This window comes from Oryzias melastigma, linkage group LG5 (assembly GCF_002922805.2).
Source record: "Oryzias melastigma strain HK-1 linkage group LG5, ASM292280v2, whole genome shotgun sequence".
Classification (NCBI taxonomy): Eukaryota; Metazoa; Chordata; class Actinopteri; order Beloniformes; family Adrianichthyidae; genus Oryzias; species Oryzias melastigma.
The window spans coordinates 1,068,366-1,091,054 of NC_050516.1; the positions used below are offsets into that span (position 1 = coordinate 1,068,366).

The 22,689-nt window shown below is 39.1% G+C and overlaps 1 protein-coding gene across 5 annotated transcripts in view; it reads left to right on the forward strand.

The window, feature by feature from the left end:
* Positions 1-22,346, forward strand: part of cdh4 (cadherin 4, type 1, R-cadherin (retinal)) — a 288,822-nt gene extending 266,476 nt beyond the window's left edge. For 4 of the 5 annotated variants that reach the window (XM_024269844.2, XM_024269841.2, XM_024269845.2 and 1 more), the window contains 6 exons: positions 3,273-3,424; positions 13,381-13,617; positions 15,657-15,890; positions 15,967-16,106; positions 18,162-18,326; positions 20,943-22,346. In XM_024269844.2, the coding sequence (XP_024125612.1) occupies positions 3,273-3,424; positions 13,381-13,617; positions 15,657-15,890; positions 15,967-16,106; positions 18,162-18,326; positions 20,943-21,149 (1,135 nt within the window). In that variant the 3' untranslated portion in view covers positions 21,150-22,346. The remainder of the gene's footprint in view (positions 1-3,272; positions 3,425-13,380; positions 13,618-15,656; positions 15,891-15,966; positions 16,107-18,161; positions 18,327-20,942) is intronic. The other variant, XM_024269842.2, reaches the window with a different exon arrangement.
* Positions 22,347-22,689: the final 343 nt, after the last annotated feature.

The following is a 22,689-nucleotide window of genomic DNA, read 5'->3' on the forward strand; positions in this document are numbered from 1 at the left end:
ATACTGATACTAAAACCTGAATTGAAAAAAAGACTATGAATCTAAAAGTGTTATCAAATACAAAATATCTTTAAAATCTTTAAAACATTTTTTTTCAATGTTTCTTTCCTTTTTTTAAATTTCAACTCAAACCTTTCACTTTCATTGCTAAGCCTAATTTGACATAGTGATGAGGCTTTGAGCCCATTGGCTCATGGGACACGATTAACTTTTGTCGATAAAGTTTTCAATAATCAGCATGTACTGTTGGTGCCTCCTGTGGGGGTAATGCTCTCCCAAAGTTTGGTACATTTACATTATTGTTTCTTCAAGTTTACTGCGTGAACTTTTGAGCTTTCAAATTTTCAGAACTTTTAAAATCTACAATGTCTATTTTTCAAATTAACAATGTGATTTGTCATTCACCTAAAGTGGATCCTGATTTCAGCCCGTAGAAATGTTTGAAATATTTGCGGTCAGAAAACCTTTTTAAGATTAGATGTGAACAACTAGGTTAACCACATTTAGAAGAGTCAAACGTGAGGTCAGTAGTTCAACATCTGAAGTTCTGACCAGATCTACCAAAACACAATCCCATTAATTCCTCTGTAACAGAATACCTGAAAATGAACAGAAAATGTGAGTTTCTGAACAGTCATCTTTTCACACAAGGCCTCTGCATCATTGACTCTGTTAGACAACAGGTGACAGTTTGAAATGTTATGACAGATCGCTTGAGGTTGTGTTGACTTAGTTAAAAGACCTGGTGAGCACTAGACAATTTTCATTCATTTTAAACCTTCATACTGAAAGCTTGTCATTATCGTAGACTTTTGTTTGCTTTCACGAGAGCTGTAACGTATAATGAATGGCATTGTGTCCCCAACCCGGTGTGTTTAATGCAGCTGTTTGCTGTCATGCGGTGGATAATGGATCCGCGGAAGATGTTTCTATCTGGAGGTGAAAGTGGTTTTCTGAATGTATTTAACCTCTGGCTGCTGCTGTCAGAATCTTTTTCCACTCCTTTAATTAAAGCCGGTCTATCCTTCGTCATGTTCTGCTAACCACGTTTACTGAGGAACACAACTGAAGCCTCCCTCTTCCTTCTCGGGTCTCTGGGTCCATCTCCTGTTATTATGCTGACAGTCTGACCCTCCAGCAAGATTTCTCCTGATCCACTACTGGATCTGACACTCTCGCCGCTTGGTCAGGAGCTCTCATCTGAAGACACTTGCTGAAGATGTGAAGCTTGGGGAGGCGTCAGCGAGTAGCCGCGGCGACAGTTGGCGTGTGGGAACAAAGAGCACTGAAGTTTTTAGGAGCGCTGCTTGGCTGCTCCACACATGGACTACACATCACTCTTAATGCTAATGAGCTGCTGCTGTCATACGCCGGGTGAACATATGTTCCGCTCTCCGTGTTGCTTTATTATTTCAGAGGTGCTTAGCTGCTGCTGCTTATTATGGTAATGAGCATTCAACCTGGTAATGAGCGCTTTGGATCAATGAGTAAAAGATTTAGAGACTTGTTTTTTATGTTCGAGTGGGCTTCAAGTGTTGTCATGTGAAACATCCGCACGTTTCTGGTGTTGCGTTTATACATTTGCATGCTCAAACTGTGTACATTTAAAGTCACATAGTAAAAGTCAAATATTGTACTACACTTTTTAATCTTTGAAAAGTTGCCGAAGTCAACTTTGTTAAATGAAATTTGTATTTTTATTTAACAATTTCTGATATATAAGAAAATAATGCGGAGATAATATTCACCATTTTTAACTGCACCCCTTAAACACACATGTATCACACAAGGAAGGTGGGACCTATGACTTTCTGTCCCCTACCCCATCCCTGGCCGGGGAGCAGGGTCCCTCGGCCTGGTGGTCTTGTCTCTTGGGTGCCGGTCCCCTGAGTCCAGTGGCCTCCTCTCCATGCGGGGAGAGGGATCCCTGAGATTTACGATCTAGAGCAGGGGATCAAACTGCATCGGAGCCTGGGGGTGTCCAGGTCTCGGTGGTGCGTGTTCTGGCCCTCGCTCTCGGGAACTAGACCTCTCTAAAATTCCATCAGTGGGTGAGCCTGGTCGGGCCTTGTTTACAACACTTCTCTGGGTGTCTGTCTCTTGGGCGGGGGTGGGTGGCCCCTGCCTCGCTCCCCCCTGGACCTCTCGTGGCGAGGGCGGGTGGTTGGTGGGTGTCCCTTGGGATGGCCCTGCCTCATACCTGGGGTGGGGCAGGGGCATTCCTGGCACTCCTGGGTGGTGGTGGGCAGCTCGTCTGGGGTTGGGGGGCTCTCCGGGAGTGGGGCCTCATGCTGGCCCTCCTGGCACGGTGGGGGGGTGCTCTTTTGGCTGGACTGGGGCCTGCACTCTCTGTGCTCCTGTGCGTTCCGGCATGGGAGGGCCTCTGCGGCGGTCCCGTGTACTCGAAAGGGGTGCTTGGCGGGGTTCTCCGGCTGGCGGGTTCCCCCCTCGGCCCTATGGCAGGTGTTGGGGGGTCCGGACTGCTGCTGTGTGAACTGCAGTTTTATTGTGTACATTTAGACTAGTTTATATGTGAAGACTATTTTAGCTACCACATACTGAGTGTGTGTGTAGACAGGCCCCGCCCATTCCAGATTGATTTTTACACCTGGTTGTTTTATGATGTTAACCCTTACTGTTACCATTTTCTACTTACCATCTTTTACCTTTCTTTTGTGCCCTTAACCCCCTCCCAACCTCCCTCTTCTTCTAGTCCACAGTCCTACCCACAGAAATCATGGCAGGTTTTGTTAATCATAATTAAAAGACCACTGGGAGTGCTTTTAGAATAGATCAAAAGATGATCAAAGTGGGACTTTTACAGAAGTTTAAGGATTTTACTGATTTTTTTCTACTAAATAATATTTACTTGATACATTTTAGTGTATTTCAGAAAGTACATCAGTTATGTTTGAATCTCCTTAGATGTCCTTGCATGTCCCTACCAGGGATTTGTCATGAAAGTTTAAATTGAAATGATCAAAAAATATAACCATGAACCTGTGGTGACTTGTTTCTGCAGCAGCTTGAACAGATAGTTTTCAAATCATGTTAACATGTACAAGGTTGGAGATTTTTTTTTGCATTTGTTAAAATGTAATTTTAAGAATTACAGAAGCATAATATGCTATTCATAGCGTAACAATTTCTTATTACAAACATGTCATGGATTACAACCCCAACCTACAACCTTTGTCTTATCAAGGAAACGCTTCAGTGATGATCTATAAATACTGTGTAGAATCAGCCTCTGTGTGTGCTTTTGTGTGCAGGTACGCTAAATTATCCGACCCAGCTAACTGGCTGAGGATAAACCGAACCAACGGTCAGATCACCACCATGGCGCTGCTGGACAGAGAGTCCATGTACGTGAGAAACAACATGTATGAGGCCACGTTCCTGGCGTACGACAATGGTAAGTCCGGTAAGTCAGGATGGTTGTGTATGTTGTGATGATCAGATAAAAACAGAAAGGCTCATGCGGGCAAACTGCTGTGGCAGTCAGTCCAGCAGTTTGTGGCAGAGTGAGGCGTCTGCACCTCCAAAGACGTTTGTTACAGACACGCTCGGAAAGAAAATGCCCCCCCGGAGGTTTTGCCAAAGAAATATCAAGTAGCATCAGATATATTTCTGTGACATTCAGTTTCTAACAAGATGAATGTTGATCCTTTAACATTTTATCAGGTCAAACTACTGAGTTTAGCTTCAAGCCTCATTTTGCTTACATGCTGCCATATGGACTGCAGTTTGTTTGTGTCCTTTGAAAAAAAAAAAAAAATTTCCTCCTTTTCATGATAATTGTGTCAAAATCAAAGCATCTCAAAAAAGAGATGTAAACAAACCTGCTATCATTAGAGATCACAGCTTAATTAAATGGCTCATTTTTTTCTGTCATGTTCTTCACTATTCAGGAAAGGAACGTTTTAATTTGTAGAGAAACAGATTAAAGGCAGATTATTACACAGGATCTGTCTCTCTGTGTGCACTGTGACTGTACAGATTCAGCTGTGGCTTCTAGAGATTGGAGCGCAGCCCCAAAATCTCATTAAGTCTGTTTCAAATAAAAAGCTGAACATCACAAATTTTCCTCTGGTGGCTTTAAAATCTGAACAGAATACACAGACACAGCAAGCTTTAAATCATTTTAGAAAAAAAACCCTTCAATGAGTGTTTAAAGAAAAACAAAACTGGTTAGGAAAAGTTCTAAACAGGAAAGAAGTTTGTGTATGTCCATTAAGAAACTACAGACACATGAAAACATACTGTGTCTTGAGCTTTTCTTTCATTAAGGCAGTTAAATTTTTTTTCTACTCTGATTTTCATCATCTTTTTACCAAAAGTTATGACTGATTGAACTCACCGTTTGCAGGATTGAGGAACATCTGATCTCCTGTCCTCCTTTTGCATGGGTTCAATCTGTCTCTTTTCTAAACCAAACATGCAAAAAAATAAAGCAGCTAGTCTTGAAGTTACATTCTGTAAATAACCTGTTATAGATGACATTTGCAATGTAGTCAGCTTTAATTTCTACAATTATTACAAATGTCTAAATTGGGGTCAATCGATTATTGGTCTTGTTGACTATCTGTGCCAGTATTTGTTAATCAACATTTACATTTTTTTAATCTGACACATCAGTTTTAAACTGGTTATTTTGGCTCTTTCTCAAGCGTTTTCAATCTTAATAGCTATAAAAACCATGCATGCAGTTCTGTGTATGTCACAATACTAGCATCTAGAAATTTCACTTTTAACACGTTGTTGCAAATGTCTTTTAACGCATAAACTGGGCATTCAAAGTCAGCTACTCTATGTGCAGGTATAGGTTTGGTCACTCCCTCCTGCATTTCAAGCCACTTGCAAAACGTGCAAGAAAGTTTCTTTGTGTACTATTGTCATCAGTCCCGAATGAGGCCATCTTTGTCTTTGGAGAACACGCGGGACAACTTTGCTTTTTCACCACAACCTCTTGCTGCTTCACTGGGACTACTGGCCATTTAAGAAACACATTTTTCTCAAAGTGTATTTAACTTTGTTTTATTTAATTAGTAAAAATTCAGGGAGACATTTGTTTATTCTAACTTTTATTTTATCTTATGTGCTACTGTGCCAGAAAATACAGGAACATTTAGTTTCACAGTTGTAAAACTTCTCACTACACACTTTATACACTTCTTTCAGAAAGACGTTAACATTTTATCATATTTCTCTCTTGTTTAAAAGTTCAAACTTTTGTAGGAAATAAGTACAGAATTATAGAATGATCCAAAACATCTGCAAGCGATAAACACTTTCTGTAAACGACAAATGACACCGAGGAGATTGACTGACAACGGTCCAGAAAGAAAAGAAAGAAAACCAAGCACAATAATAATCAATCACTGTATATTGCTATTTCTCACAGTTAAAATACTCATTGTGCACTTCAGTTACTTTTTTTTATTCATTGTTCTATAGCCGACTGAGGTTTGCTTATTTTCTAGTTTAGGTTAGCATTCCAGCTCCCAAACAAAGTCAAGCATCACTGATCCAGACCAAACACACAAGTTAAAATATACAGTCAAGGTTTGTGATTCACTAAGCTATTTGATAAATGTTCACATCACAGCATTAGTTTAGTTTAGTTTCAGAAAGGGGACAATGCAATTTAAAACAAAACACATGATTAAAAATTAAACATGGATTTAAAAAATCCAGATTTAGCCAAGAAGGCTATTTTCCATGTGTAGTCCCCTGGCGAGAATGTTAAAAGAAACGTTAAAAGACAGTGACAGAAAACAAGTAGACGATAAAAGAGAAGAAACGTACATCTCAGGCTACTAACATCTAGAGAGCACATTGTTGTTCTCATTTCACTGGAATTTTAAGCATGTTGAAAAGATACAAAAGTTTTCATTTATGTTTAGTCTGTTTAATTCAGTATTTTAATAAAGCACAGATTCACCTCTGTCTCAAGGCGCCACTCGAAGACAGAAAACATCATATCGAGTAAGGCCGAATCCCCTCCAAGCTGCGAGATATGGAAAAATAGTCACCTCAGTTTGGACATTACTACAACTTGATGACTTCATCAATGGTTGGTCATCTACTTTAGCTCATAGCTGCCAGCGCTCAGAAAATACATACCAAAATTGATTTTATGACTTTAAAAAATTGTGCAAAAACAAAAGCTCATTACTTAAACTTCTGTGCTTTAGAGCACACCATATGAAGAAATGCCTTTCTTCTTCCGCTCCACAAGCACAAAACTGATCACCATACCGGCGTAGGGATAGCCATCCCTAAGTTGCCACAAAAAGACTTTTGGATAACACAAACACTACAGCTTTAAATGCCCCTACGATTGGAGCAGTACGGAGGAGCCAGAGGGCTTTGTTTTCGGCTTGATACTGGAAAGAGAAACACTGGACCATCTGCTGTAACACAATAAGATTAGTAACCACTGCACAAAGTGGCAGGAAGCAGACTAACACAAACTTAATACGACATCTGTTCATGGAAATCTTTATGAATGTAGTGAGGAGAAAACAAGATGGAGACGGACAAAGTCAAAATCCTGTCAACATCTGTTAGAGGGCAGAAAATGTATGTAAGTCACTGCAGCAATGAGAGAACAGAAAGCGGACAATTATACAATCACAGCTGTTTCAGAAGGCAATTTTTACATTTGAAAACATTTTAGCATTTTAAATTTGAACTGGAAACTGGGCGTCGCTCAGTTCTTAATCTGTAAATGGAATCTAGACATCTCCTTTACATACAAAATACATTAGGGGTGTAAGAAAAAAATTGATTCAGTGATATATCGCAATATTTGATTTGGCAATACTTGCATGGATTTAAAATGCTGAAAAGACAATATTTAATTATTTGTGTGTATCTTTTAGCATCTTACTTTTGTTTTCCACTTAAACAACCAACCTTCAAGCATTTGATTGATTGAGTGGCACTTTCTTTTGAAAGTACTTCCACGGTATGGAATTGGGGAAAAGTTTCTGAAATGGATACAATTTTTATATACAGATCCAACTGCTGAAATATTGACCAATAATAAAATCTCCAAATCATTTACTCTCCAACGATCAACTAGACAAGGATGCCACTTTCACCTCTACTGTTTATTTTGGCTATTGAGCCTCTGGCTATGGCTGTAAGAACTCATACTGGAATTGCAGATGTAAAAATTAGTGAACGCGAACATCGTATAGCCCTTTATGCCAATGATATCTATCATTCTCTTTTTGACAAACTTAAAAGATCCTGTTCCCCAGTTAGTTAATCTAATTGAATCATTTGGATATATATCAGGGTATAAAATAAATCACTCAAGATAAGTATTAATGCTCCTCGATAAAACAGAAAGATCAAATCCAACTGCAAATACGCCATCCAATACTCAACAATGACGTAAATGTTTCTGTAAGAATACCATACTCCTGACTTGTGTTTTTTTTTTCTCTTTAGTTTATTTTTCTTAATAGGTACAAATAGGTGAAATTTGTTCATTTGAATTTTTGCTACCCCAGTTTATTGTTTGCCAGACTTTTATTTTTTCTTGTGATTTTGTTAAAGTTTTTATAATTAAAATAAAAATATTCAGAAAAAAAACAAAATCCCTACCACTAGTTGGCAGCACATCACACTGAGCCTCTTTGAGCAGCTCTACAAAGCAACCAAAACAACACCAAACTCTAGCAAGAACCAGCTTGTGTTGAAGGGGCCATACCATGAAAAAACGACTTTTTGAGCTTTTAAGTGTATTATGCGGTTCAATCCTCACTATAAAGAACTCCAAAGCGGTATGTTGATCCATTCACGCATTTCTGAGTAATCCTCTAAAAACTCTTAGTACCAGCTCCTCCCATACCCATGAAAACGAGCGGGTCATAACATGCTGATGTCACAAGATGAGAACTACCCCTCCAGGAAGAGTCTGCTTCGCCGCCAGGCTAACACTTTTTCCGCAAAGCTAGCAGCCTGTGTTAGTGGTGATCAGCTAGCTTCACCAAATTTTGAAAATAAACGCCCGAACTACACAATATGTACATAAATATTTTTTTTAATTGTGTTTTTTTTTCATGGATGACATTCTGACAAGGAGGGCTCTATGATGATGTCATGAGGTGACACCCTCAGGGAGCGAAAGGCGGTGCCTCAGAGATTGAGTCGTTTTACTTCCGTGTATGAAAAGAATCTGCAAAAATAACTCATATTTCAGAAGTAATTTGTTTTTTAGTGTTCCAGTAATTCGTTCTTGTAATTTGCTTTTTAATGTTTTTTAGTGTTCCAAATTATATGATCATTTATATGGATATAGTTTACTCTCTTGTGATTGGTACAGAATGGAAACTCTGTGCCAGTATCATCTAATAACGCCGGTTGCTGTGCTTTGCAGCAGGCTCAGATAAGAACGAGTGAAGCAGTCCACCGGCACAGTGGGACATGCACGGAGCTTCAGTCAAAAGGCTGTTGGCAAAGCAAGCAAATGTTCTGCTGAGTTTCACAGCAAAAGGTTCAGAATCACACAAGTACAGTTTTATGATATATCGTGATATGTATCGTATTGCCAGACTCTTGCCAATACATCAAACATAATCCGATTCTAAACATGTGCTTGTGAAAATGTTGAATAGTTAAATCTTACTGCTAAAAAAGCTTTCTATAGAATCGTGTGTCTAACAGACTGATACGGTGTTGGCAGTGAAGATGTGACAGTGGCAGAAGCTGGATTCCTGGGGTTTTTATGTGCGAGCTGGTCGGATCTGATTCAGCCCAATGCAGCAACGCTGAGTGACAGCACCGACAGACAGAGCCTCAGAGCAGACTGCAGATGAATTTTTGAAGATAATAAAGAGTCATATGCTTAGAAACCGTCTTTCAGAATACTTCATCCCAACCAAAGACTCTATTAAGGACTAAAGCAGAAATAGCCACACAGCCTCTGAAGACGGCAGCAGTTACAGCCTCTCAAAGCATCACGAAGCACGCCGTTCTGCAGAGAGCCATGCTACACATAAATAAAGAGGAAAAAAATTCTATTTAATTTGTGGTTAATTTTCCTTTTTTTCATTTCATACAAGTTACACTCCAAAGAAAACCTTGAAGTCATGACTAATAGATTAGTATTTTCTTTAGGTGAAACTATGAATCATTGAAATGTTCTTTGCCTTCTATATAGAAAACTGCAGGACCTTGGCTGTGACAGAAACTAAGTTTCTATACCTTACTTTACCAAAAACCAAACTTCTAATGAGATGCTTGCTCTATAGCAGAAGCGACTGCTTTTACTCCACTGATAGCAGAAGGATGGGCCATCCTGAAGCACAAAATATCAGCTGAAAGTGTTGACTGCCTATTGATTCTGGAGATCGCTGTCAACAAGGGGATATATCCTACTTTGATTGAAATTCTCTTCAGTTATTCCACACAAGTGATGCGTAAGAGGCAACAAAACAGCCAGCCAATCATAACCGACAAGGCGGTCGATGAGCCTTGGGGCCTGAAGCAACAGACCTTTACATACTTGATGCACCAAGTTACTCTTTGCAGGAGGAAAAAAAAAGTTGAAAACAAGACTGATGAGCTGCTGGGGCAAACTCTTGGTGCTCTGCACCGCATCAGTAACTGAGATCAGCTGTCTGACAGTCTGTGTGCAGAGAGCTGTCAGCTGAACATCAAGGCTGCAATGTATCAGTGTTTGTTCGGCACCGTTTACTTTTGCTGTTTACTTTCTTCATCTGTTATTATAATAATGATACATTTCATTTAACAAGACACCTTTCTCAGAGCTCAAGGTCACTGTAGAAGGAAGATGCAAAAAGATGAAAAGTAACACGGAAAACAGCAATAAAAAACAGACTGAGCGAGCAGAGTGAACTGTATTATCAAAGGATGGATTTGAGACATTATTGAGACTAGTAATGTTGTGCTGTAATGTAGCATCACACTGAGGTTAGTTACTGAAGTAATCTATAAAATACTGTAGTTACGCTTCTGAATAAACATCATAAATGGCATGCTTTCAGGGGAAATAAGTTGTCAAATTAAGGTTCAGTTTACTGAAACATGTTTATAACTCTTCATTTTATCTAAAAGTATTTGGTGTTTTTGTATCATATTTGAGTTACTGACTGCAGATTTTATAATGCCGAAAAACACGCTGCAAAAACTTAGAACTTAGAAATAAGTAAAAAATTCTTAACATTTATAAAAAATTAAATCAATAGAAAAAATCTGCCAAATCGACCAAAAATGTTTCTTTAAAAATGAAAACAATGATACGTTTTCTCACACCAGGGGTCTGGTACCTGAGGCTCTGGAGCCACATGTGGTTCTTTTACCCCCAATGTGACTCTCTTGTTGAAGAAAAATAAAAACTTTTTAGTTTTGAAAGTAAAAAGTAGGTAAGTAGTAAAAAATTTGTAAAAGTTAAGTTAAAGGACAGTATGTATCACTCCACAAAATTCCTGACTACAGTACCCATAATTCCCCAAATATCGGTGTGCCGGATTATAAAGCAGAATTTCTAATTTTAAACAAATTCATGTCCCTTATGGTTCAAAAAATATGGAAATGATCACATATTTGATGCGATTACATTTTTGTTCCTTAGATTTATGCATTTCTGGCTGAGATGCACTACAAAATCAATGGTTGTTTCCCTCAATGCTGATATTACACTACCTATGAATACATTTGCTGTATTGAGATGTTTCTATGTGGCACAGGGTGACTTTTATTTTGAAACGAACTTGAGTGAACCTCTTTAAAAATGATAGACTATTTAATTTTTAGAAGAAATGCAATTTTCTCTTGATGATTATGTTTTATTTATGCCAAAAAAAAACAGTTCATTTATTTTTATGATCATAGTAACAACATAAATACAAATCCGGTTTTTATTACTTTAAGTCAGGCAATTATATTTTTAATGCCAAAGGAAACTCTTGATCTATTTACTTACTGACCAAAACCCAGTAAGAGCCCCTAAGTTCCCCAAAATATTCCCTTTATTTCTGTTTTTGCTCCATTAATTTCTACCTTGTACCTTTTAAACATTAAAATAATTGAATTATTGCAGCATTATAACTTTCTTTATACATATGGATAAAGTCTAATTTCTCTTACTTTTGACAGAAAGTTTCTTTCAAAATAAAATATACCCTGTGTCAAATAAGATTGTCCTGCAAATTACTTGAGCTACAAATGCTAGAAAGTCAAGTCAACCGTGGAATTTTCTGCACTGTTAACTTTTTTCTCCATGTACTATAGATATGAAAACATTGGTGTAGAATTAAAATTTGTAGTTTTACTTTAGCTGCAAATTTCAGCTGAAGACAAAAAATAAGTGCTAAATCAACCTCTTACCATCAATTTTGCTCAGTTATCTTCCACTACAAATCGTATCAACTTTATTTAGCAACACAAAAGAGCCAAAACTGCAAATCCATTATTTATTCCAATCGTTATGAGCATTTTTCTTCGAAGCCAAAGAGCCACAATAGAGGGATAAAGGAGCCGCACGTGTCTCCGGAGCCTCAGGTTGCAGAGCCCTGCTCTAAGGTGAAATCAGACTTGGGTTGTGGTCATTGAGAAAACAAAATAACTCGAATGGCTTTAAAAGTTGCAAACCCATTTTCATTAAATCTTTATTAAAACTTTCTTGACAACATTTTTTTCTTGCAAGACAGAATATAAATCAGTTTTTCCTGAAATAAGACTTTTTATCCAATTAAATAATTATTTGAATTAACGTGAAATGTGCTCTTGTCGAAAATCATTGTATTAACTCACAAAAACTGAGTATTTATTAACATTGAGCTATGTTGCTTATAGATGTGATCTGATAAGCTGCCAGGTCTCGGGTGCACTCTAATCTGCTTTAACAAGTTTTTGGATGATAATTTCCATAACAGTTTAAATCAGGGGTGTCAAACTCAATCCCAAAAGGGGCCAGAATCCAAAATACACCTTAGGTCGCGGGGCAAACAGGATAAACATTTGTTGAACACTCTAAAATAACATTTTAAAACTTTAAAATTGTAACATTTAACATAATTATGGACTAAATGTATTGCATTACCTGCGATAATTCTAGTGTGAATACTCTAAGATGAATTTGGTTGCTAAAGATGATAGCAGAACTCACTGAAGCTCTTAGCTGAAAAAACACTGAAGGTGATAGCCAGCTAAAATATTAGCTTAATGCCTAATTAGCCTAAAAAAAAATAATAAAAAAAAATAGCCTAGGTTAGCCGAAACAGCTAGCATTTAGCTGAAAAAATAGCTAAACTTCAAAATTGCCTAAAAAAACGAAAAAGCCTAAATTAGCCAAAACAGCTAGCGAGTTAACATCAACCTAAATCCAAAACAGCTTAAAAAAATTTTAGTAGACGCCAAAATAGTCCAAAAAGCTAGCAGAATGCTAATTTTTACAACTTTAAAACTATAACTTTTTAACATTATTATGAATAATAAAATGGTTAAACTTGAACCTTAAATAACTTTCAGTATTTTACCCTCCATAAAAATATATTTTGTCAAAATTATACAAGTTAGAAATAATTGCAAAATAACATTGCACCATTAATAATAAAATAAAATGATCTGGAGGGCCGGTTATAATAACCCGGCGGGCCAGATCCGGCCCCCGGGCCTTGACTTTGACACACGTGGTTTAAATATTTTCACCGACTGCTATTAGGTTTGCACCAGTTGGAACCCATGAAAACCAGCACCATTGTGTGTTTTAATGTGTGTGTAGGGCAGCACCTGCCGCCTGCCTTGGCGTTCACATGCGTGTTTCTTTTTTGTCTTAACGTACTAACTGGAAACAGGCCAAAAGCTTTAATTCACTACAATGTGCTAAAAAGGAAACAGTGGAAGCAGCAATAATGAAAGGAAAAGAAGCATCCTCTGTTTGTTAAAAAGCTACTTTATGCAGTTAATTACACACAAAAATGTAACCAGAGGTTAGTTACGCTCTTCCCAGCTGGTGAAAGCAAATTAAACAGAAAAAGTGCAGATGAGGTTGCATTGAAAGGTTGGTGTTGCAGCTTTTGCTGTGTGCAGATAGCATAAATCTTTGTGTGTCTTCTCATTCAGTCGGTGTCTTGTGTTTGTGCTGAAAGTGTGTCTGGTTTTGTCCCCGCATTTGCAGCCTCTCTGTAAACAAAGCCTTTTCTTTTCTATTGTTTCTTTTCTCCAGCTTCTCATTTTCTCAGTTCCACAAAACTTGGCTGCCGTAACATGACTGGAAAAGACTGCCTTCCTTTGTGTTTTCCTCATTACTCCGTCTCACTTTGGCTTTTGATCCAGTTCTGATGGTTTTATCTTTGCTCTGTTGCTTAACTGCCGCATGTCACCGGTTCTTCCTCCCAGGTTCACCCCAAGCCAGCGGGACGGGAACTCTCCAGATTTACCTGATCGACGTGAACGACAACCCACCAGTGCTGGTGCCGCGGGAGGCGCAGGTGTGCGAGCGCTCACGCCCCAACTCCAGGATCAACATCACAGCTTCAGACGCAGACACCGACCCCAATGTGGGCCCTTTCGTCTTCGAGCTGCCGTCCTTTCCTCCCAGCGTCCGTCGGAACTGGACCATTTCCAGACTGAGCGGTAATTAAACTCTCATCACATTTTAAAAACCCGCTCTAATGAAAATGTGTATTTTTAACATGTTCTTGTGGCTCTTTTTTTCATAATGGAAGATATATATATATATATATATATATATATATATATATATATATATATATATATATATATATATAAAGAAAATTATTTAATTAATCAAATCGTCAGTGATCAGGAACAGACGAAGAAATGCCATTTTAAAAAGCCTGTAGCTGTCACGCAGATGCTACAGTTGGCGGGCCACAAGCTTCCTACTCCGCTCCATTCTGATGCATCAAATTGCAGACAAATAATGGGAAGGCTACAACTTACGCCTGGTTCAAACCGAAAATACTGTGACGTGGTGTAGAACAAAGGCAACTTCCGTTTGGCCCCCTTGTTAACATATGGTGTAGTTCATTCAAGTCACAAAGCGCCGCGGTCCTCCACTGGTCAGTGCAGGGCAGCAATCATTTCCGCATCTGTTTGGAGTAAAATTTCCACCAAAACTCTCCCACAAGCATCCATCAAACTCCGTGCATGCAAGGAACGTTCCACAGGTGCAGGACGGTCTCCACACCCGCTACTCCTCGTGAAACCTCTTCTCCACACTTACGCTCCTGTGACCTCTCCTGCTCGCCTGTGAAAGTATTCCTTCGCTCCTAAAACTAGTTCCGCCCCATCATGGAGGACTGTGCACTCATGGAGCTTCTCTTTGATGCCCGTGTGAAACTCAACATGGAAGGAAAAAACAGAAATACCCTTGTATCATTCGTTTTTCAAATTAAAACTCCAAATAAAAAGAAAGGAAAAGGACTTTATCGTTTATTTTGTACATGGAGTTAGATATATGCTCGTGAGAGTTTTGGTTGAAAAATAACGCCATATATCTGGCCTATTTTTTGAGCGAGCTGCGAGTGATCTGCGTCAATTTTGGCTGGAAGTTACGTCAAGACACATGAGAAATACGGTCATTGTTCAAAACTTTTTCAAGACTGTAGACGAAAATAAACACAAAAACATAACACAAAAAACTGTTGGGTGTGTGATGGCAAAACAAGCTCTGTAGCCACAGCTGAGCAGAAGCGCCTGTCTACCGTCGCGTAAAAATACGTGTCTGGTGTGACCTGGAGGTGAAGCGGATACCGCGTGCATTCCCCCCACACATCGCCTCTTTGCAGCGCTACCGCGTCCGGTATAAACCAGGCATTAGAGGGGGATTTCTAATGAAGGACTGCCACTCTGCAGAAACTATGTGATAGAAAACAACACAAGGAATTTTATTTTTGGCTCAAAACAACATAATTCTAATTAAAAGACCACTAAGAACACTTTTAAAATGGATCAGAAGTTGATGGGAGTGGGACTTTAAGCAGGAAAGGTTTAGGAAATCCATCCAGATGATGTAAATGTTTTGGATTGGAAAAGTGAAAGATGGCCCTTCTCCATCCCGGTTAAACGAAACCCTGACCCTGAAGGAGGAGCAAAAGCGCCTCAGCAGGATCTGACAACATTAGTCTCTGGAAGAGGGACAGCTGTAAGCTATGAGGGAAAGTCCAAGTTTAACAAAATGTATCACGAAGCTCACAGCGAGAAACGCGGATGCCATCCAGGGTTGACGCACGATCCATCGTTTGTGACAAATGAGATCCATTCATCTCTCGGTCCCCCGAGCTGCCGATCTGTCACCAACTCCAGCCAGATGGATGTATTGCAGCGGTTGTCTTGAGGACAAATCTGATCACATACCTGGATTCTTTTCCCACTAGGACTCCCGTCTAAGCTTGACTGAGTGATAGATGCGGAAAGTTACAAACTGTAGATTTGTTTATATCTTTGATACGTCCTTACATGCATTTGTGTCAGAGCATTGTTTCTATGAAGCTTTGATTCAATGTCATTCACTTACATCACAATATCCTGCTGTAAATGTAATTCTCTTTTCAGCAAGTGTTGTAATTTTCCCATTTCCTCTCCTTTTCCCGCTCACTCTCCACACCACTTCCTCCTTTTCTGTATTTCCATCTCACCTCCTTCTGCAGGTGACTATGCTCAGCTGAAGCTACGGATTTCTTACTTGGAGGCAGGCATGTATGAGATTCCCATCATAGTGTCTGACTCGGGGAACCCTCCTCTATCCAACCGCTCGGTAATTAGGGTCAAAGTTTGCCCTTGTGACCACAACGGTGACTGCAGCGCCACAGGGGCCGTGGCAGCCGCCGGCCTCGGCACCGGAGCTATCATCGCCATACTCATTTGCATCATCATCCTGCTCAGTGAGTATAGGAAAGCAGATGATGACAAATTGCTTCAAAGAGGCGGCTTCAACACAGGGTTCTGTGATTTTTCCAGGCATGGTTCTGCTGTTTGTGGTGTGGATGAAGCGCAGAGAGAAGGAGCGGCAGGCAAAGCCGCTGCTGATCGACCCGGAGGACGATGTCAGGGATAATATCCTCAAGTATGACGAGGAGGGAGGAGGAGAAGAGGACCAGGTAGGGTGCAAGTATATGTTACCCCCCAAAAAACATTGTCCACCAGCAGAGATAGCTTTAAATAAAACAATTCATAACAAACAGTCAATCATAGAATAAGCTGTTAGCAGAGAAAATTTGGGGAAATGATTCCTGGATGCACATCCAAAACTGCAGATTCCTTACAAATGTGGCACAATTTAAAAAGCCATTCTGACAATAACAAAAAATAATTGTTTTTCTTGTTTTTGACATGTACTTTTGCCATTTTTGTGATGATGGAGGACATATTTTTTGAAAATGTATAATTTTTTATTCAAATTTTTGTGAATCAGGAGCAAACGAAAAAAAGCAGTTTGAAAAAGAGGTTATTTGCGATGTAGAAAATATGCTGGGCGGACAATATTCAGATTAAACACTTTGTAGCAAAAGATTCACAGTTCTGTCCATTGTAGCAAATAAAAGCCAATATATATTTATCCATTTCTGTACTGAGTATCATCACTTACAAAGACATTATATTACTTAGTCAAAAAACTATTTTCCCCTTCAGACCAACGCACCTCTGGTTTGATTACAGATTGCACCTGTATTTAACATGTCAATCCCACAGGACAAACAATATGAGTGCAGAGTTTGGCTTCTATAGAGGGGAAGGGGGGGCGGGGTTACCGCCCGTAACTCAGAAACAAAATTGCTGATGAACAACTGCCACTCTGAGGAAACTATGTCCAAAAAAAACGACACAGTTTTTTAAAATATCGGCTAAAAGTACCAATTATCACAATCAAAAGACAACTGGGAACGCTGTCAAAAATATATCAAAAGATGATTAGAGCACATCTTTCAGAAAGAAAAGAGGTGCTTTTCAACAATGCAATATTTATTGGCAAGAAACATTGTTCCAACAAAGACACCATCTTCCAGAAACACAAACGCCTCACTTTTGGTTCAGTTTTCTCAGAGAAAGTCAACTGTGACCCCATTACTGTAGTGCTTGGTAATGTTCTGATTTATCACAGCTGTTTCTTTATTCCATTCAGTATGTTGTTAGTACTGAAACTACCTACATCTGAATAAAAAACATTTATGGAAACATCTTTTTGTAGCTTTTTCTAGGTTTGTGGAGCACCAACTATGTAAAATATAAATAAAATATGGCTAAGTGAAGCATAAGAGGGCTGAGATTATACAAGGTTCCTCCCTTTTCAAGTAACTATTTTTTGACAAATTTCACATTTAATTGATTCATTTATTTTTAAGTACAAATATGTCTCATCGTGATTGAGGATAATTATAATGGCATCACATATGTCTGTATGTGGATGTAGACGTATCTCTTTTGATACATATACTTTAGTATGTGTATATATATATATATATTTATATATCCAAATCCAATACATTTTAATGCAAACCCTGTCAAATAAATGTGATTGTGCTGAATATCAAAAATTACCTCAAAGGGTTAAATTTTTATCCTGAAAATCTGTTTTCATCCATCTCAAAAAGAAAAAACAGAAATATGTTGAAAGAAAAACCTGACCACCAATTTGAAATAAAAGACAGAGTTTCTGCTCTCTCTGCACCTCAAAGAAAACAGAATACACTTCTTTTGGAAGATTGAAATCTGTTATTTGGTTGGACATTACATGTTTACATGTAGCTAGGCTTTTTTTTTTTTTTTGAAGATTACCGCCACTGCTGTTTTCCAGCTCCCACATAATGCAGTAAGCATATAGAGTTAGAGACGTGTTTTCACTCATAAAACAGCTGCAGGCCAAGAAAAAGAAAAGATCTTAAAACAGCAGCAACATGCTCACTGATGAACCACTTTATGAACGTGAGTCCATGTAAACAAACATCTCACATCGTCTGGATAGAGGGAGAAGATGATGCAGAAAGGAGGAAGCACCTGTGTGAGTTGTAATCTGACAGTTTTGGAGCCTTTTCTGTGTTTAAATAATAAACTGATCCTGATTCCAAAACGCAGCTGATGTTTCCCTCAGACAGGGAAAAGCTGGAAACAGTCGGAGGACAGTGAACTCAGCTCCTTCGTCTGCTGTCTTCTTCCAGGACTACGATCTGAGCCAGCTGCAGCAGCCGGAGTCTCTGGACCACATCATCAATAAAACAACGGGGGTGCGCAGGGTGGATGAGAGGCCTGTGATCGCTGAGTCGCAGTACCCTGTCAGACCCAGTGTCCCCCACCCAGGAGACATAGGAGACTTCATAAATGATGTAGGTCTCAGTTTTTCTGGGGTTTGTTTTTCCTTCTGTTTCTCTTTCTTGTCACATATTTCTGAGGCTCAGTTTTATATATTGCAGTTAAAAGTTCATTTCATTGATGAGTTTTATCCCTTCCATTAGCTTTCTGGTAGGAATTCCTCGCACAGTTAACTTTCTGCCTCTGAATCAGCTTAAAGGCTGCGAAGGATCATTAAAAGTCTCATGGGTGGGCGAGGCGCATGAGACACATTTTCCGCTCTTTTAAAAAGTCTTGCACCTTGAATCCGCTCCCATGAGAGAAAGAAATCCATTAAGTTGTTAGTGAGCAACGCAGGGCTTTTTAAGGAGCACCTTTCTGTGCGTTGGAAGTGGAGGAGCTGTCCCTGCAGGACCTCCATGAGGGATGATTGTGGGGTTAGAAAAAGTGCTCACATTACGCCTGGTCTGTGTTCGTCTCCCTGCAGACCAACCGTTTTGGTTTTTTTTTTTAGGTTGCAGCAGATTAACCCTTTAACACCAAAGCTCCAGTGTTTATGTTGTTTGATTTATTATCATTTTTTAATTGCTAACACAATCAACGTAATTCCCTAGAAAGAGGAGAAAAGTGGCGTGATTCCAGAATTATGTTGATTGTGTTAACAGTTGAAAAGTTACAGAAAGTTAAAGAGTTTGCATTCAGGCATCACCTGCAACGCCTCAGGTGTTAAAGGGTTAATATTAGGGCTAGGTGATGAAACAATAACAATAGATATTGTGGTAGAACTTTTTCTTAATAGTGGAACGTGTCTATCGTAATAGACTTTTATTATGAAAGGTCCAAAATTGAAGTATTTTCTCCTCTTAGGTGAGTAAAAGTTAAAGAGTTAGTCGGCACATGGCGAGTAACTTTTTACATCTAATTATTTATGCTTGTTAGCGCTCATTTTGGTACATTTTTTGGACATCCACTTCCTAAACAAACCCTCACAAGACACCATACCCCCGTGGTCACTTCAGCTAATCTTCTCTGTGTAACGTTTATAAATGGCACCAGAACATCTCATGATTTGTAACGGGAGTCGGTCAGAACTGGAAGACAAACTGGCTGGACTTATAGCACCAACTAATAAAAAGCATTGATTTGGTTAGCATGATGCTAATGCTAACGTGCTCCTCCGCGTGAAGCCTTGACGTGTTCAGGACCAGTTTAAATTCGGACAATATTTTCAAGGTCTGGTTTTTAAGACGTGCCTGATAAATACAAATAAATTAATTCATAGAACATTCATGAAAAAATTAAAATAAAAAAAAATAAAAAAACATTTTTTCAATATGACAGAATTGAATCCACTGTGTATTAGCAGCGGGTATTACAGGGTAGGTTAGCTATCAATTTCAGCATCTTCAACTATCAGCACTAACATCTTTAGCTGCCAAATTCAGCTTACAGCATTCTCACTAGCATTATTGGAGGTAATGCTATAAATCTAGATCATAATTATGTTAAAAAGTTACGTTTTTGAAGTTTTAAAAGTTTAGTTTGAGGGTTAAATAAATAAAGCCCGTGACCTAAAGTGTGTTTTGAATTTTGGCCCCTTTTTGTGATTGAGTTTGACACCCCTGGTCGAAAACTTTGTTTTCAGGCTGTTTTTTATTGCTGATATTATTTTAAAAAAAAAACGTAATAACCTGGAGTCAGATTTAGGAAATCTCTGGTAAATCTCTCAATTTTAAATTTGAGTTTACAGTTAGATGACAACAGAGACATGTTATTACAAATTATAAATGACTTCAATGCAATTTAATTTTCTCAAAAGACATTTAGAAATGAGTTCAAAAAGTATAACACCTAAGGCATTTCTGTATAAAAGGCTGTAACTTTATGTTTGCTCTGTAAAGCCTGAAAACAGCCTGAATTTATTTGTAGAAAATTAGTGCAATGTTTTTAACGGAACTTAACTGAACTGACAGTGATCTATTTTATTTATGTTATCTGTTGAATCTTAAAAGCTTTTGCATTAATTTTCCGTTTAGTATATATATATATCTACTTATTTAAAAAAAACTAGTTGCAATATTCTCAGTGCGTATGTTATTTTGAAACTATGATGGGAAATAAATATATAAATCTAAACTATGATTTACACATTTTTGTTTGAGCTGCAGAGCATTCTAATTTGACAAATATGGTTATTTGATTTATATTTTTATATTGTGATATATATCGCTATCGCCTGATATGAAAAAAACTATACCGAAATATAAAAAATTCCATATCGCCCAGCCCTAGAGCTGGACTGATAAAACCAACTAATCGATTTGAATCAATTTAAGCTTCATTGACCAATAATTGATTCATAAAAATATAGCTCGATATAGCTCATAAAACTAAAGTCTGCTAGCTTGATGCTAACGTTGAATGGAATTTCCCTTAGGACGGCTAATGCTAACACTCTTAATGCTTAATGCTAAAACATTTGTGGTCTAAAACACAGTTTTTTACTCAATCTTTCCCTAATTTTCTTGTAAAAAGCGTATTGCTATAGCGCGATCACCACCTAGTGACCAAACTGAAATGCCTTCCAGGAGAAGCAGAACAATGTTTACAATGTTAATGATATGAACATTTTTTTACATGTTTGTCTTCAGGGTTTGAGGGCAGCGGACAACGACCCCACCGCCCCTCCCTATGACTCCCTGCTGGTGTTCGACTACGAGGGCAGCGGCTCCACCGCCGGCTCTGTCAGCTCGCTCAACTCCACCAGCTCAGGGGACCAGGACTATGACTACCTCAACGACTGGGGCCCTCGCTTCAAGAAACTGGCCGACCTCTACGGAGGAGGGGACGATGACTGAGGGCGGAGCAGCTGGGGGGTGGGGGTGTGCGTGGGTCAGGAGAGACTGGATGGATGTAAACTACAGGCAGGGGCTGAGAGCATGAAGAAGGCAGACCCGTGAGGACGGGGACCCCCACGCGGGCTGCAGACACGAACTCGGACGCGATGCAACTGTATTCTGGCTTTATGATTTTCAGTGGCGAGTTCGTAGTGTGAAGTTTTGAATTTTTCATGTTCTCTCTTTCCGCGCTGGACCTGGACGTCTCTGGGGACAATCAAGGCGGCCCCCGGGAGACGCCGATCGTGAAACTTGTGCTTTGATTGATTGTTAAAACAAAACCATCTCTTGCTTTAGTCTCACACTGAAAGGAATGTTTTTTTTGGGAAGACACTCTTTGACTCACTTTAACTCTGTCAACTTGAATTTCCTTAGAACAGAAGCACTGTCATTTTATAAAGTGCCTTTCGTGGTGTGTTTTTGTATCAGACTCCTGCTATCTCAGGATCGGTTGCCATTCGTGCAGTAAAGTGGAGACTCGTTCTCTGGCTGCCTCCTCAGATCGGCCCTGCCTGTCGCTCTCTCCTCTCACAGTGGTGCACATGAACCCCAGCAGCCAGACCCAGGAGGGAAGGACACAATCCAGGGCAGATATCGGCGATCACAACCCAATGAGTAATGGCCTAAAAGATGCCAACAGATTTTCTGGGGGTTCTAACACCCTCCTCTTCAAGGACCTTCTCAGTTTTCACAAACATCACCTGTCGGCACAAAAGCAACGCGCTGACATTGTGCGAGGCTGTTTTTATACATGTGGGGGTTTTATAATTTATTGGAGAATGCTTGCCTTTCCTCTGAACTCTTGAGTGGAGGAGCCTGTACGTTGAGACGCTTGCCTGCCCTGTACGGTTTTGTGTTGCTTTCTCCACAGTGTAAAGCTTATGTAGGCATGACCCGATTAGTGCGACAGTGAAACGGAGTGGAACTTTAAGCGACTTCGGAGCAAAGGTGCCGTCTCTGTCGCCTTGAACATTCCCGTTTTTTTTTTTTTTTTAGGGCCAACTAAAACTATTAAAAGGTGCATGATTTTTTTCCTCCAAATGTTTTACTCAAAGCACTTGTTACTCTGTGGTGAGAATGTGAAAATAGTCAGCAGAAACTATATGAATATACTCTGTATAAAGACACTGCGGAAATAAAAAAAATACTTGTAAAATACATAGTTTTGAGGCATTCATAACAGGAAAGTCGCTTCTTCCACTCTAATTCAGTTGGTTCCTTTTTTAAATTTATATTTTTTCCCCCTGTTTTTGTTTGCTTTCTTTTCTTCTAATTTCTCAACCAGATTCTTGTTAAGCTTGACCTTCGTAGCCGTTCCTGCTGCTGTTCTAATATTCAGTTTGCTGGACGTGTTTTCTTTAGAAAATAAACAGCTCCAGCAGAAAATGTTCCCTTTCTGCATCACCTCGGATGTGTTTTGGCTTTGGTGGTTTGGCCTTGCTTTTTATCTTTTTTCTTATTTGTACTTTAAACACACTGGAGCAGTTTTATCTTCCAAAGA